General features: G+C 66.0%; 1 protein-coding gene across 1 annotated transcript; it reads left to right on the forward strand.

Annotated features, from left to right (window-relative positions):
• Window positions 1-1,502: 1,502 nt before the first annotated feature.
• On the forward strand, window positions 1,503-12,701 carry CRYBG2 (crystallin beta-gamma domain containing 2). Its single transcript, XM_063418772.1, has 20 exons — window positions 1,503-1,645; window positions 4,352-6,425; window positions 6,874-6,921; window positions 6,999-7,117; window positions 7,306-7,480; window positions 7,561-7,700; window positions 7,785-7,911; window positions 8,197-8,232; window positions 8,334-8,461; window positions 8,638-8,764; window positions 9,038-9,180; window positions 9,269-9,395; window positions 9,483-9,515; window positions 9,611-9,723; window positions 9,849-9,978; window positions 10,267-10,406; window positions 10,492-10,615; window positions 11,109-11,267; window positions 11,578-11,737; window positions 11,879-12,701. Exons 2-20 carry the CDS (start codon window positions 4,440-4,442, stop codon window positions 11,965-11,967), a joined length of 4,104 nt encoding a protein of 1,367 aa, XP_063274842.1. The 5' UTR covers window positions 1,503-1,645; window positions 4,352-4,439; the 3' UTR covers window positions 11,968-12,701.
• Window positions 12,702-15,920: the final 3,219 nt, after the last annotated feature.

The following is a 15,920-nucleotide window of genomic DNA, read 5'->3' on the forward strand; positions in this document are numbered from 1 at the left end:
GCCTCCAAACAGCAGCACCGGCTGCCCTGGCTCAGCCCCCGCCCCAGTGCTGGCCTGGAAACTCACTGCAGGTGTGGCCAGAGCTGCCCTCCAGCTGCCGTGGGGAACGGGCGACAGGCACCAGTGTTCCCCCAGGGGAGGGGATATGGCTCATGGGGGTGTCCTTTTCCTTTTCCTTTTCCTTTTCCTTTTCCTTTTCCTTTTCCTTTTCCTTTTCCTTTTCCTTTTCCTTTTCCTTTTCCTTTTCCTTTTCCTTTTCCTTTTCCCCCGCCTGGAGGGAGGCTGACCGCGGGCCCTGCAGCCCCGGGAGGACTCGTGGTGTTCTGGGGCTCCCTCCGGCCCCGTCTCGCTCCCGGGAGCCGCGGCTGAGCCCGGCCCCGCCCGTCCCCAGCGTGCCCCGTTCCGTGTCCCTCCCTTGGCACACAGTGACTCAAAGCCCAGGCTCGCCCTGGTGTCCCTCGGGTTTCTCCGGTGCCTGCGGAGCTGCTTTGCCGCGGGGACCCCCGGCAAGGGGGGCTCGGCACGGACACCCCCGCACACGCTGAACACACAGTGACACCCCCCCAGCATCCACCCGGGGCTGCCGGGACCCCGTCCTGCCCCTCCTGCCGCTCCCGGCACCGCAGGGTGCAGGGGGCAGATCCCGCTCTGTGCCCGAGCCACAGGGACCGGCAGTGGGTCCCGTGTGGGTGCTCAGCCACCCTTGGGGCGGGCACCGGCGAAGGGCACGGGAGGGCACCAGGGTCCTGCCAAAACCCGGCAGAAAGAGCTGGGCCCTGCCTCAGTTTCCCCAGCGCGTGAGCGGTGTCACCCAGAGCTGGGTGCTGAACTGTGGCCACCCGCGCCGGGCTGGCGGTGGCCGGGGAGACTACCGGGCTGGGCCAGCAGCCGGGAGTGGTGGCCCCGGGCTGAGGCTGGCACCGAGCGGGCTCCCGCGGGCTGGGGCGGAGCAGGGCGAGGGCACGGGCGGGTGCTGGCCCTGCTGCGCTCCCAGCCCTGCCGGGATCGGGCCCTGCGCCCCGGGTCAGGTCTCCCGCCGTGGCTCAGGACTGCTGTGACATCCGCTCCGTCCCCAAGCCCGTGTGAAGCCCCCGGGAGCGCTCTGGGACCTGGGAGATCTCCCCGCATTCGGAGCCCCTCGGGCTGGGGGCTGCAGTGCCGGGGGCTCGGTGTGGGACCCCCAGGGGGTTAAACTGATTAACCCGGAGCGATCACAGCCCTGGGGACCCCCAGCCCCCCACCACGCTGTGCGGGGACCCTGCCAGCCCCGCTGGCTGGAGGCGCGGGGACAGAGGGGGTCCCTGATGTCCCATCCGAGGTCACCATCGCCCTTGGCTCGTGTGGGGGTGGGATAGAGGTCCGGGGGGCCCAGAGCCGGCTGGGCTCCCTCCCGGCGCTGCTGAGTCGAGGAAACGGGGGAGCCGGGTCTGGAACCAGCCTGACCGGCTCCCCGGCTGTCAGCACCTGAGGAATGCCAAACCTCCGCTGCGCCAGGGCTGGGTGCTCAGGGCTGGGTGCTCAGGGTGACTCTGCCGGTCCGCCCAGCTGTGTGGTGTGCAGAGAGCAGCACCGCGAGCCCGCTCGGCGCGGCACGGCACGGCACGGCACAGACCCCGCTGGCCCCGCAGGGACCCTTGGCCGGCAGGTACGCGGGGGTGCAGGGCGGGGCCCCGGGGCGCTGCCCGGGCCGGCCCCGCTGGCGGGGTGCCGGCAGGGAAGGGTCCCGTGGTGCCGGGGGCGGCGGGCACCGGTGCTCCCGTCCCGCTGCCCCCACGCGGGCTGCCCGTGCTCGGACACGAGCCCCGGCTGCTGGGCAGGTGCTGGGATCGGTCCCTGCTTCCCCAGGGTCAGCACTGGCCAGGGAGGGGGGACTGGGCCGGGGGGTGGGGGCTGAGCTCAGCTCTGACCCTCTCACCTTCAGCCCCTGAATTTGGGGGGCTGCTGGGGTTGTAATCCAGCTCCTGGCACCACGGAGCATCCCAAGAGCTGCCAGAGTCAGCTGGGGCTCTTCCAGCTCTGCTGGCCCGGGCCGAGGGGACAGCGGGGCTCTCCTGTCGCCCCTGTCCCCCTCCGTGCCAGGCACTTGGCTGCCCAAGACCCGGCCCAGCGGGGGCAGGCAGGGGCAGCGAGGGGGGACGGGGCTCTGCTGCCCTCCCCATGAACCCCAGCCCGTGCCGCAGCCACCCAGCCCAGGTCCCTGATCCTCCTGAAGGTGGCAGGTCCGCTCTCACCCCGCGGTGACAGAGCTCAGCCCAGCGTGGCCGGAGGCTCAGTTTAATCCGTGGTCACCGGCTCAAAGGCAGCCGCAGCTGCTGCCCTCGGCCCCTCCGTCTCTCCTGAATATTAAACAGCGCCTCGTGCTTGGGTGCTGGGAGACCCTTTGGGGTGACAGAGGCAGCAAACGAGGTCAGCTCGGCTTGGCCAGAGGGGATTAATTAGAGCCGTGCTGGGTGCCCCGGTGTGGCAACACCGCTGGATCCAGCCTGGCACGCCCGGGCAGGCGGGGGACGGCCGGGAGCTGCAGCCGGGAGCTGTAGGGTCCTGTCCTCCTGTCCTTCCATCCTCGTGTCCTCACGTCCTTGACCCACTGCTGCAGTGGGAATTATTTTGGCAGAAAATGGGGTGCTGGGGCAGAGCAGGGCTCTGGGTCAGCTCCTTTCCCACCACCCGTGGGGCCCAGGGTGGCACCAAGTGCTGGATCCAGCTGCAGGGATGGGATGGGATGGAATGGGATGGGAAGGCAGACCTGGAGATCTTTGGAAATGCAGCTCCAGGTGAGAGGAGGATGCTGAGTCAGCAGGCCCCAGCTCCTCCCAGCACCCCCAGCACGGAGCCAGCATCCCTGTCCTGTGCTGTCCTGGAGCCACAGGCATGGCCAGCGCATCCATCCCTCTTCCACTGGTGGATGCCATGGCCCTGGGGACCCAGCTGTGGCCCTGGGGACCCAGCTGTGCCCATGTGGCTGCACAGCCCCACCCAGGCTGGTCCCAGCCTCCAGCGGTGCTGGCTGCCCCAGACAAGGTCTCATCACCTTCCGGAAAAATGACACAAACTCTTCCTATCTGTTCTGGAAAGACCTGCTGGGCCGGGGAGAGCAGGATCTGGAGGGCGCGTGGCGGGCTGGCAGAAGGGGCAGGCAGCTGCCTGTACCCGGCCCCCTGATCCCCTCAGGGACTGGGAAAACCCAACCTGCCAGTGCTGGGTTCGTCGCACCCGGCTGGTGCAGGATGAGGTTCTCTCCCGAGCTGTCCCCCAGGGAAAGCAGCTCTGGGACTTGTGCAGGGAGGTGTCCCCATTCCTGGATGGGGACCTCAATCTCAGCCTGTCCTCGGGCTGACCCCAAATCCCCGTCCCTGCCATTGTCCCCAAAGCTGGGTGGTGCCACTGAGCAGCTCCTGACTGGGAGACACTGGGATGTGGGTGCACCTTCAGCTCCCTCCCCAGCACCTGCTGTGTCAGCTGCTTCCCAATCCCAAACCCAGCAATAAAACCCTTCTGGGGCAGGCATGTGGCCACAGCACAGGGACGCCTCTGCTGGCACCCCCCCCAAGCTGAGGTGGCACCTGGGTCCCTGTCCCCTGTGTCCCTGTCCCCTGCCCTGTCTCTCCACCAGGATGTGGAGCTGTGTGCTGGGACAGTCTCGGATCAGGGGGTGAGCACTGGATGATTATTCCAGTTGGTTTCCTGGTGCCACTGGAGCTGCAGAGGTGGATGGAGCAATCCCACCTTTCCCCAGGGAAGGGTCACGGGATGCTGCTGCTCAGGTCTCCACCTGCTCCTGTGCACCTCGCGGCTGCCCCAGCCCTGGTCCCGATCCCAGCCAGGCCCTTTCCCCTGTGGAGCAGCTTCCCGGTTGTTTTCTGGGCTTGTTTGTTTGCTGCATTTGCTGACTCGGCGCAGCCCTGCTGCCCGCCTGACTCATCCCACAGTTTGGGGCACGGCACAGCTCGGGGCACGGCACGGCCCAGGCGCATCCTGCACACTCACCTGTGCCCCAGCAGGCTCACCTGTGCCCCGGCAGGCTCACCTGTGCCCCAGCAGGCTCTGCCACAGCCCACAGCCCACCACAGCGTGTGCCAGACCTCCCAGCCGCCCTGCTGGACACGGCAGCGCTGGCATGGCCGGGCAGAGGGACCCACGGTGCCCCCTACACCCCGCATGTGCCAGGACGGATGGCATGAGCACCACGAGAAGCTCCAAAGCCACCCCTGTGCTCATGGGATCCTCCCCAAAAGTCCCGCAGCATCACAGGGAGGCCAGCGGGGTTTAAAGGCCTGGTTTGGGGGCTAGGGCTGTTCCCGCGTGGGTTGGTTGTTCTCAGCTCTCACAGAGACTCCCTCTCTCCCCGCAGCTCTGCCAGCCCAGCGTTGTGGCCGCGGGGGCTGCCCGGCAGCGCGGGGAGCTCGGGGAGGACGGCGCTCACTGCCCGGTGCCCCGGCATGGATCCGCCGCTCCGGCACGCCAAGAGCAGGGGCTTCACCTCCAGCGCCGAGCTCAGCATGAAGCAGGGAGCAGCGGCTGCCCCCGAGGGCAGGGCCCGCTTCCAGAAGGTCTCGCTGGTGTCGCGGCGCCTGGAGAGCACCGGGAGCGCGCGGGGCAGGGACGGGAGCCCCTCCCGGGTGTCCCTGCTGCTGCAGGCGTGGGAGAGGGAGATCGTGGAGAAGACGAGCTCCAGCCCCGCCGCCCCGACCCGCCGGGAGCACCCGTCCTCCGGCAGCCTCCCCAAGAGCTGCGCGGCGCACGGGCCCATCTTCTCGCAGGTCTATTCCCCGGCGCAGAGGCCCCGGCGCCAGGACGAGCGCGGGAAGGGGGGGCCCGGCCCTGAGGGCTCCCTCGCCCCGGCCGCTGCCTCCCGCGAGGTGCCCGTGCACAGGGAGAGCTACGTGCACGGCACCCTGCTACCCACCCGCCCCGCCGAGCGCCCCGCGGGGGCTCCCGGGGCCGCTCCCGGTGCTCCGTGCGCCCCCAAGCCCGGCCGCGTCCCTGCCGCGCCCCGGGCCAGGCAGGTCACCGTGCTGCGGACCGGCAGGGACCCGGCCGGGCCCGGAACGCGGCCGGCGGAGGGACGGGGGGCTCCAAACGGGACACACGACACTGCCGGGGCCACCGTGGCCTCGCCACAGCGGGACAGCCCCGGGCAGGGCGGCAGCGGCTCTGCCGGGGCCGCAGCGGGCACGGAGGATTCGCCGGGCACCACAGAGGCCGCTGGGCTCCCCCAGGGATCCCCCGAGGAGAAGGACTCAGCACAAGCCAAACCCACGCCGGTGAGGGCAGCTCCGGGAGCCGGCGACAGCCCCGGGGAGCCACGGACCGGTCAGACCAGCTCCCCGCAGTGTCCCTCGGCAGGCGCCGCCGGCCAGGCTGATCCGGCCCGTGCAGCTGAGGGAAGCGTGGCAGATGTGGATGGCACCATTTCAGCCACGCCACAGAGGACAGCGAGTCCCCCGGGAGCTGGCTGCACCCCCGAGACCCCCCCATCAGAGGTGAGCAATGGTCCAGAGCCTTCATCCGAAACAGCAACATCAGCAAAGGTTAAGATTCAGCTGGAGGGGCATGAGAAGATGGAAGACCCCCAGGGCACAGCCCAAGAGCCTGAGAGCATCCCAGAGCCCCCCACCGAGCCCCCAGCCCCCGAGGCCCCAGCTGAGAGCCCCCCAGACGCGGCCGAGGAGGACCCCGAGCTGCTGGTGGACATGGAGATCCTGGTGGACACGCTGCGGAACATGGAGCCCTCGGAGCTGCGGAAGGCGCCCAAGGCCCCGCGGCAGCCCCGGCCGTGGGCGCTGGGCCGCTGCGCAGCCCTGCCCCCCATCCACGAGGACCGGGTGGCCCCCCGCGCCCCCCTGTCCCTGCCCCAGGCCCTGCGGGAGCTGCTGGAGCGGGGCCCGGCGGGGCGGCCCCAGGAGAGCCCCGAGGAAGAGGAGGAGATCGAGAACCCCTACCTGAGCCCCGAGGAGCGGGCGGCTGCAGGGACCCTGCGTGGGGTGCCCAGCACAGCGGGCGAGGGGTGGGTGGAGGGGGGCTCCCTCCTGGGGACACTGGCAGCGGAGGAAAAAGCCAAACTGGTGGCCGGGGGCCCGGCCGAGCGCAGCGTGCTCTTCCGAGGGAACGTCCTCAAGGGCATGGCGCTGCTCTCGCACTTCTTGGAGCAGCGGGCAGCTGCAGCTGATGAGGGCAAGCCCTACTCCCGCCTGGACAAGAGCGTGCTCTACGGCCGCTTCGTGTCCCCCGGCGCCGCCCTGCTCGAGCTGCCCGACAGCAACGGGAGCACGGACTTACCCTGCCACAGGGACCACAACGGGCTGGGCCCTGCTGGCCATGCTGGCCCCGAGGTGGCCATGCTGGAAGCCCTGAGTTGTGGCTCTGTCCCTCCCGTCACCGAGGAGCCAGAGAGCACCGTGACCCTGAGCCTCAACCATGTCCTGGTGAGTGAATCCAACAACCCCTGGGAAACGCTCTCCTTCCCCGGGAGTGTGGGAAGGGGGTGGGGGCTGGACCCTGGAGCATCCTTCCCTGTTCCCAACATTTGTGCTCCCCGTCAGAGAGGCCACGGGGTGAAAGTGCAGGTACTGGGAGAAGTGATGGGAGGGCACTGGGAAGCGTCATGGGAGGATACTGGGATGGGTGAGGGGAGGATACTGGGATGGGTGGATATGAGGTCAAGTGATGGGAGGGTCCCGGGCAGGTGCCAGGAGGGTCGGGGGCAGACGGGAGGCTGATCCCAGCAGTGCAGGAATGCTCGAGGTGTGGCTGCTCGGGGCGGTGGGAGGGTCGGGCAGACGCCAGACGCGAGGCTGCGGCTGCGGGGAGATGGCTGCTGAAGCCGATGTCCCTCCGTGCTCCTCACCCGCCGGTTCCCTCGACTCTTCACAGCAGGAGGATAAGGACGGCTTGGAGAAGATCAACACAAGACCTGGCAAGGTACGGGGAGGGCGGTGGGGCAGGGCGGGGCATGGCGCGGTGTGGCAGCACTTCCCGGCCGTGTCACCCCTTCGCAGATCATCCTCTACTCCGATGCTGGCTTCGCGGGGCACAAACGGGAGATCTGGGACGACGTCCCCGACGCCACGTCCTGGGAGCTCTCGCACACCATCTCCATCCGAGTCATCCGAGGCGGGTAGGGACCCCGCGGGGCGAGGACACGGCGGGAGGGACCGGCGCTGCCCGGGGTGCAGTGACCGCCCTGCCCGTGCTCGTTACCGCGGCCGCGGCACCGCGGCGGGGGCAGCGCGTCCCTGCCCCGGGGCCCCCGCGGGGCTGCGGCCAGCGCTGCATTCCCCCGTTCTGCCCCCGCCCCGCTCGCAGGTGGGTGATGTACGAGAAGCCGCGGTTCCGCGGGCGCAAGTGCGTCCTGGCCGAGGGGGACGTGGAGATCGACAACCCCTGGACGGCGTACGGGGACAGCGGGGACAGCGGGGACAACGGGCAGCCCCGCCGGAGCCGCCCCTTCCGCATCGGCTCCTTCAAGAGGGTGGTGCGGGTGAGTGCGGGGACCCCCCCGAGCCTCCCGGCGCCCTCCAGGCAGAGGTGGCGGAGCCCGGAACGCTGCTGTTCCCCCAGGATTACCGGACTCCCGAGATCAGCCTCTTCTCGGAGGAGAACGGCGAGGGCGCCCGGCTCAGGTTCAGCGGCTCGGCCGAGGACACCCGCGAGCAGGGACAGGCGCTGGCCGCCGCCTCCATCATCGTCCACTCGGGCCTGTGAGCGCGACCCTGCGGCTGGGGGTGCCAGGTGGGCTCCAGCACAGGCAGGAGCAGGGTGTGATGCCTTCCCCCTTTCCCCAGGTGGCTGCTTTACTCCAAGCCTTTCTTCGATGACGATCCCTACGTCCTGGAGCCGGGCGGGTACCCCAATTTAAAGGCTTGGGGAGCAAAGGACCCATCCATCTGCTCCATGCATCCCATCAGGCTGGTGAGTGTTGGTTCCTGGTGTGTGGTTCCGGAGGTGCCGGGGCTGTATCCAGGTGTCAGTGAGTTCTGGCAGCTCCTGGTTGCCACCGGGAGATCAGGGTGTGGAAACAGGCGAAGCGTGGCTTTGGAAAGTGCTCCTGTGGGACAGGGGTGAGGGAAAGCTTCAGAAGAGCTTCTTGAATGAAAATGACCCCAAACCAGCTCAGGTTTTAAAGGGTGGCAGCAGATGTCCCTGCAGTGTGCCCTCCTGCCACCACAGCCTCACTGGGGCTCCTTCTCCTTCCAGGGCTGCCCCGTCGTGGAGAGACCTGGAGAGCCACAGGTGAGCTCTGGGGAAGCTCCCAGGAATCATGGGCTGGGGTGGCCCTGGGACCATTCTCACCCCACCCTGTCCCCTCTCTCCCCTTTCTCACCTGTCCCCAGGTGCTGATCTATGAGGCCGCAGCTTTCCAGGGCCGCAGCTTCACCATCAGCAGAGACATCTACGACCTGAGGAGCCTGCCCGAGCCAGCGCTGCCCACCGTGGGCTCCCTGCGTGTCCTGGGCGGCTGGTGAGTGGCACGGGGAGGGCAGGGCTGGCATCCCAGCTGGAGCAGGCTGGGGAGGTGATGGTCACCCCCAGGAAGGGCTGTGGGTCACCTGGGGAGAGGGTGGGGATGGTGTCCCCGTGCCCCAGCATGTGGAAATCCTCTGGAGTCCTCACTGCCCGTGTCTGCCTGTGCCACAGCTGGGTTGGCTACGAGAAGGAAGGCTTCCGTGGCCACCAGTACCTGCTGGAGGAAGGGGAGTACCAGGACTGGAGGCAGTGGGGCGGCTACAGCGAGGAGTTGGTGTCCCTGCGGCTGATCCGGACGGTGAGGGCAGGGATGGGAATCACTTGGGAATGGACTTAGTGTGAGCAGAGACAGCCAGGCCCCCTCATCCCATCCTCACCCCAAAAGGAGCCTTCCCTGCCTGCATCAGGCACGGCCTGAATCCCCCAGACTCATCCAAGCAAAGCTTTGGCAGCTGCTCTCACCCTCCCCAGGGTGCCTGAGGCCAGGCAGGAGCCTGGCTGGGTGTGTGCCCAGCCTGCAGCCCCCTCCCCTGACAGACCAGGGGGCCTGGGGGGCTCCTTCTCCCCACAGGACTTCTCTGACCCAGCACTGGTCCTGTTTGAGGCCATGGACTTCGAGGAGGGCGCGAGTGTGGAGCTGAGCGAGGCACTCCCCGACACGCAGCTGGCCGGCTACGGCACCGTCACCCAGTCCATCCACGTGCTGAGCGGCGTGTGAGCGTGGGGACAGGGCACGGGGACAGGGCAGGGGGCCCGGGGGAGGCTGGGGGGGAACGGGCCAGCACTCACCTCCTCCCCACAGGTGGGTGGCCTACGAGGGCCCCAACTACTCTGGCGAGCAGTACATCCTGGAGAAGGGGGTGTACCGCAACTGCGAGGACTGGGGGGCCACCGACTGCCACATCGCCTCAGCACAGCCCATCCTGCAGGTGAGGGGACAGCCCCCCCATCACAGACCCCCCGGGCCGTTGGGTGCCACGGCCAGACACTCACCACCCCGCTCTGTTTGCTTCCAGGTCAGGGAACACAACCTCCACTTCGTCTCCAAGGTCAGGGGTGGTGGATGGGGAGGGGGATACAGCCCCCTGTGGGGTGGTGGTGATGCTCTGCCCCCTCACCGAGCCCCTCTGCTCCCCCTCCCCAGATCCTGCTTTTCTCAGAGCCTGACTTCTTGGGGGATCACGTTGCCTTTGAGGAGGACCAGGAGGCCCTGCCCAAAGCCTTCATCCCGCGCTCCTGCAGAGTCCGTGGGGGCAGGTAGGGTGTCCCTGGGATGGGGACAGGGACAGCACCCTGGGCAGGACGGGGGTGCTGTGGGTCACAGGAGGGATGGATGCCCGCCGTGATGGCTCTGTCAGCCCAGGAATGCCTCTCCCCACCAGCTGGATCCTGTTTGACGGGCAGGACTTTGCGGGGGAGCAGCACGTGCTGTCCGAGGGCGAGTACCCCACGCTCAGTGCCATGGGCTGCCTCTGCTCCACCGCCATCCGCTCCTTGAAGAAAGTTCCACTGGTGAGTTCCCCTTCCCTTCCCTTCCCTTCCCTTCCCTTCCCTTCCCTTCCCTTCCCTTCCCTTCCCTTCCCTTCCCTTCCCTTCCCTTCCCTTCCCTTCCCTTCCCTTCCCTTCCCTTCCCTTCCCTTCCCTTCCCTTCCCTTCCCTTCCCTTCCCTTCCCTTCCCCAGCAGAACACCCCCAAATGTTTTCCCCCTCTTGTGGGCACCCCCAGTTCTGGCTCTCCACCCCTGGAGCCCTCACTCCCCTCCCCTTCCCTCCCACCCCATCTCTGCCCCCGATCCCGCAGTTTTTCTCGGAGCCCTCCATCTTCCTGCACGGCCTGGAGTGTTTCGAGGGGAAGGAGATCGAGCTGAACTCCGAAGTGCGGAGTCTCCAGGCAGAAGGTTTCAACAACCACGTGCTCTCAGTGCGGGTCAAAGGAGGGATGTAAGTGAGCCCTGGTCCCCTGGCACCCAGTGGGTGTCCCCTGCCTGCCCGGGGTGACATGTCCTGTGCCATCCTGTCCCCACAGCTGGGTGCTGTGTGAGCACGGTGACTTCCGCGGGCGGCAGTGGCTGCTGGACTGCACCGAGATCACCAACTGGCTGACCTATAGCGGGCTGCAGCACGTGGGGTCCCTCTACCCCATCCGCCAGGTGAGCGTCACCTTTGGGAGGGGACAGGGCACTGGCACCCGCTGGGGTGAACCCCAAAACCCCGGGGCACAAGGCTCACGTGGAGACAGAGCTGCCAGGGTGGGCTGGGGGAGCTGGGGAGCAGCACCTGCAGCTGACAGCTCTGACATGGGAAAGGTGCCACCAGCTCGGCCCTGTCACCCCAGATTCCTGTCCCCCACCCTGGGAGTGGCTGCTTTTGTGGTGAAACGCTCCCTGTGGGCAACTGCCTTGTAAAATCCATGGCATCCCAGCGTGGTGAGCCGTGCCCATGCCAGCTACGAGGGACAGGTCATGGTCACAGCCATCGCCCTGGGGAGACCTGGGCATCCCCTGGTGGGAGGACAATGGGGAGAATCCCCCAGGAGTCCGGGATCCTCCCTTCCCAAAGCCCCAGGCAGGTGAGGTCCTGGAGGTCCTGGAGGTGCTGGAGGTGCGGTTTTTGGGTGCAAACAGCAGGTTCCTCTCGTTGCAGAGACGGATCTATTTCCGCATCAGGAGCAGGAAGCTGGAGCTCTTCCTCTCGGTCCCTGACGATGTGGAGGACATGAAGGCGGGGCGGGTGGTGGTCTCCAGCCTGAGCGAGCAGAGCAGCTCTGTCTGGTACTACGAGAATGGGCTGATCAAAAACCAGGTCAGGGCTCAGGTGTGACAGCCAGTGCCACTGAGGGGAGCAGGGCAGCCCCTGGTAGGGCTCCTGCTGGGCACCCCACTGCCATCTTCCAGGGTTTATAACAGCTTTTCCCAGCCTCTCATCCCAGCCTTGTCCCCAGACATCTGGTGATTCTCCTCCCATGTCCGCCCTATAGATGTGAAGCCATCTCTGCCTTCCCTGCAGAGTTTTTGTCATCCTCAACACCCCCACCTCTCTCTCACTGAGGGGTCTTCTGCTCATCCCACCTTCAGCTGCTCCTTCAGGGAGATCCCCTCTGTGTCCCTGGCAGGTGGCCCCCTCCATGAGCCTGCAGGTCATCGGGCCGGCCGGGAAGGGCGCCAAGGCCGTGCTGTGGTCCGAGACGCGGGTGCCACGTCAGACCTGGAGCGTCGATTCCCAGGGACGCATCCGCAGCCAGATGTTCGAGGACATGATCCTTGACGTCAAGGGTGAGGCCCCAGCCCTGTACAGAGGCTGCTCCCCCGGGGATGCCCAAAAATGGGGTGTTTGGGTGTGACATGGGGCACCCACCCCTTCAGCACCGTCAGGAGTGGGGTTTGCCCTCTCCAAACCTTCCCCTTGCTCTGCAGGCGGCCGAAGCTATGACCGGGACCACGCCATCGTTTGGGACATGGCTGACGAAAGACCCACACAGACCTGGGACATCCAGGTGCTGTGAGGGGCAGAGGTGCCCTGGGGCAGATGGGGACACGCTGCCAGTGTCCCCACACTGGGGCAGGAGTGCTCAGGCCCCAGCCATGCTGCATGCCAAGCACCTCTCTGCCCCAGCCTCTGGGGTGAAGGATGACCATCAACCTCTCCATCACCGGGGGACCACACCACCTCCCTCCTGAAGAGGCCTGAAGGATCCCATGGACACGACCACCGTGGGACCCTCTGCAGAGCAGCAGAGCCCCTTCCTGCAAGTGCTTCTTCCCCCTGAACTGTATTTATGTACGTGTGTAAGATACAGCCCTGCTTGTCTGGGCCAGCTCTGCCTGGGTGGCTGGTGTCCTTGTCCTTGCACTGCCCACAGCCTGGCAGTATCCCCCACCTTGTCCCTCGCCAGCCCCAGGCCTGATGCTGGTGCCAGGATGGGATCCCAGTGCCCTCTAGTGCCCGCAGGCACAGGCAGCTCCATGGCCGTGCAGTCAGGGGTGAGAGGCAGTGGCCAAGCCGACCACTCATCACCCTCGCAGGGAGCAGCGGTGACAGCCTGGGGTGCGCCAGGTGACATCAGGCTGGGGACTGCCGCGACTTTCAGCAACAGCCACCAACAAACGCCCATCTTGTACGTGTCTCCCATTGCCCCAATACCCAGGGCAGGAGGCCAGGCAGCCACACGAGGGACACAAAGGCTAAGATCAGCCCGGCAGGAAGGGACGCTGAAAGCGAAACCCCCTCAATATTGCACCCAGCACGCCGCAGCTCCGCCCCGAGCCGCGCCCGCGCCTGACAGGAAGCGAGCGGGTGGGCTCACCGCTTTATATTAATGCCGCCGGGCTGTGATTGGCTGAGGGCGGGAGCTGGCGGCGTCGGATTGGCGGGGAGCAGCAGCCCCTGCCGCGGGATTGGCCGGGGCTGCGCGCGGGCTGCCCCGCCCGGCCTGAGGAGGCGCGCGGGGGTCCCGCCCGAAGCCGCGGGGGCCTGAGGGGGAAACTCGGGGGAGAACCGGGGACAGCCGGGGGAGAACCGAGAAGACCCGGGAGAGAACCGGGGACACCCGAGGGGTCTGAGGAGAACACCCGGGGAGAACCGGGGACACCCGAGTGGTCTGAGGGGAACACCCGGGAGATGCTCGGGGGTCCCAGCCCTGCTCCCCCCCCAGCTCGGGCCTGGTCCCACCCGGCCCCTCCAGCCCCGAGGGCTGAAGCCCCGGTAAGGGGCGGTGCTGCGCCCCCACGCCCCCGCAGCCCCGGTACCGAACCGGGAGAACGCGGAGACCAGCCCGAGGTGTCGGCACCAGCGCTTTTATTGCTGCGCTCCCCGCGGCCGGGGGCTCACTCCGAGGCCGCGGGGACGAGGCGAGCGGAGGGCGGCAGGGACGGGAGCGGTGCCGGGGCGGGGGCTGCCATCCTGGGGCTGCCGGGGCCGCCCCGCTCAGCGGAGCTGCAGCAGCAGCGCCGCCGCCGCCCCCAGCGCCACCGGGAGCAGCGGAGCGCTGCCGCACGGCGGGCTCGGGCTGCCGCTGGTCGTGGCGTTGCTCGGGGCAGGTCCTTTCGGAGGAAGCTCCTCTTTCGCCTGGCCGAGGGACTGGAAAAGAAAAGGAGCTTCAGACATCCCTCCCACGAGCAACGCGGCGGTGAAAGCCCTGAGAGCCCTCACAGGATGGTGCTGGGCGCGAAAGGAGCCGGGGCACTGCAGTGCCCACGCTGCCCCACCCCAGGCAGGACAAACAGCCCCTGACCCCTGGCATGTTCCCCTTCACACTCCAGCTTTTGGCTTTGGGCTTTTCCCAGCGCAGGGAGGGAAGCGAGCTCTCCCTGGAATCGCTACCCTGCTTCTAACCAGGAGTTTTTTAGAAATTAGGGGGAAGTGGAAGCCAGGGAGTGGTCTCGGCTGTGAGGAAGTGGTGAGAAGGTGACGGGCCACGGCCCTGCGGCAGCAGCAGAGGTGGGGGTGTGGAAACGCCCGTGAGGAAGAGAGGGGCAGGGGGAGGAGGGACCCCCGCCCCGGGCGGCTGCAGACAGGGAGGGTGCAGTCGGTGTGAGAAATGCAGCACAGCCGGGATGGCCATTTCAGGGCACTTTCTTTCCCTCTCTAGCACTGCCCTGGCTGCTGGAAAAGTGATGCTGTTTCCCACAGTGAAATGCACTTTCTTACACCCCTCCTCAGGGCCCCTCCAGAGATGGGAAAGGACCGGGAATGGAGCCCAAACTCTGCTCTGCCCCTTCGCCACACTCTTGTCCTTTTTGCCTGGTTTACAGAGGGGGAATCCCAAAGTGTAAATGCCCCCGTGGAGCCAGCAGCAGGCTGCAGCTGTGTGGAACTTCATGAGTGAAGTAAGCACAGACAGATCTGGCCCCGTTACCAACGTGTAGGGAAAAAGAAATCAACCCAAAAGCTGCCCCAAAGTGCATCATACTCCCAAAAGTGCTAGTGGGTTCATCCCTAACCACCCAGGAGAGCCCTGACATCCCTCAGCATCCCTGGGATCCCTCATCCCTGGGGACCCAGCCCCCACGGAGCCCCCCAGCAGGAAGGAAAAGGAATCCAATGGGGAGAGGAGAGAGGAAACCACAGCTGTGTGTCCCCTCCGGCCGGCCACACTCAGCATCCCCACCGCGGGCACGGGCTGGGGCCAGCGGGCAAAGGAGAGGCGGGAAGATGGGCTGGAGAGCTCAGTGTGAGGGGTACAGAGGTGAGTGGCACTTTCAAGTTAAAGAAATGCTTTCAAAAAGCACCATATGGAGGAGTTTGGACCTTCCAGACCACTGCACAAAGCTCTTGGTAAGATCACAGCGGCTCAAGTCAAAGAGAAAACCAAAAACTGAGCTTTTCAGCTGAAAGCAGGAATCCCCCCCACCTGAACCGTCCCCACCCCGGGGCAGAGCTGGCTGGAGCCGGGGCCCTGTCCTTACCAGGCACAGGCCGAGCAGGGCGAGCAGCAGGAGCAGGCGGGCGCGCTGGAGGGGCGGCATGGCCGGGGCTCTGCGGATGCTGTGACGCTTCCCGTGACACTTCCTCGTGTGCTCAGAGCTTTAAGCTCAGCGGTGGCAGGGGCGCACCAATCACACCTCCCTTCCCCAAAAGCCTGCGGGACCTGGCGCCGTTTGGGGAAGTTGTATCTGCTGCCTGTGCTGTGAGGAAAAAGGTGCCAGACGTGGCGTGGGGATCTCCGGCCCTGGGAGATGTTTCTCGACATCCCCTGGCACAGGAGCAGCTCCCACTCCCTGTTCCCTGGTGTGACAGCGATAAGTAACAGAATATAGAAATTTTCAGTTGTCCTGGAGTCGCTGAATAGAGCCTAAAGACTAAGTGGAAAAATAAGATAAAAGGATGGACAGGGGTGAACACAGGATGATAAACATGGCTGGAACCAGTGGAGAAATAGATAAAATGGACTACTGATAAAGCTTTTGTTTTTGCATGTACAAAGAAGCAATGGCAGATGCCCAAAGAAAAAGTTCAAGGAAAGGCTGAAACCCCTCAGGCTCTGCTTCTTCCTGGGGGTCTCTGTCCTCACCAAGGACCAGGGGTGACCGAAACCCTCCCTGGATCACTGGCAGGGTTTGCAAATTGCACCAAGGCTGGAAGGAACAAACCTCCTTCCCTCCAGGTGGAGCTGGAGCCAAGGTGTCCCTTGGGATTTCAGTTACAGATCCTAAATACAGGATCAGGAAAATGCTTCCTTTAACCCCTCCAATCCATCTCCTCACAGCAGATCTCTGAGCTCCCTCACCCTGCAGCAGCAGCAAACAAAGGGCATCTGGTTATTTTAAGATGATTTGAAATGAACACAGTCACTGGAACGTGCTGAGAACACACACCTGCTGTCTGGCTTTGTGCTGGTGAAGCACATCATGGTGCCAGCTTCCGCCCAGAGCCGAGGGCTCTTCTGCAGAAAAGCTTCACCAAATTTAGCTTGTTTTTGCTCTTTGGGCAAGTTGAAATGAAAGTCTCTTGAGCACA

This window comes from Prinia subflava, chromosome 24 (assembly GCF_021018805.1).
Source record: "Prinia subflava isolate CZ2003 ecotype Zambia chromosome 24, Cam_Psub_1.2, whole genome shotgun sequence".
Lineage (NCBI taxonomy): Eukaryota > Metazoa > Chordata > Aves > Passeriformes > Cisticolidae > Prinia > Prinia subflava.

Excerpts from the sequence above, each read along its gene's own strand:
- CRYBG2 (XM_063418772.1), top strand. The coding sequence starts at position 4,440 with ATGGATCCGCCGCTCCGGCACGCCAAGAGCAGGGGCTTCACCTCCAGC. Across the intron at positions 7,912-8,196 it reads CCATGCATCCCATCAGGCTG|GGCTGCCCCGTCGTGGAGAG; the intron begins GTGAGTGTTGGT and ends TTCTCCTTCCAG. Across the intron at positions 9,724-9,848 it reads TGCAGAGTCCGTGGGGGCAG|CTGGATCCTGTTTGACGGGC; the intron begins GTAGGGTGTCCC and ends TCTCCCCACCAG.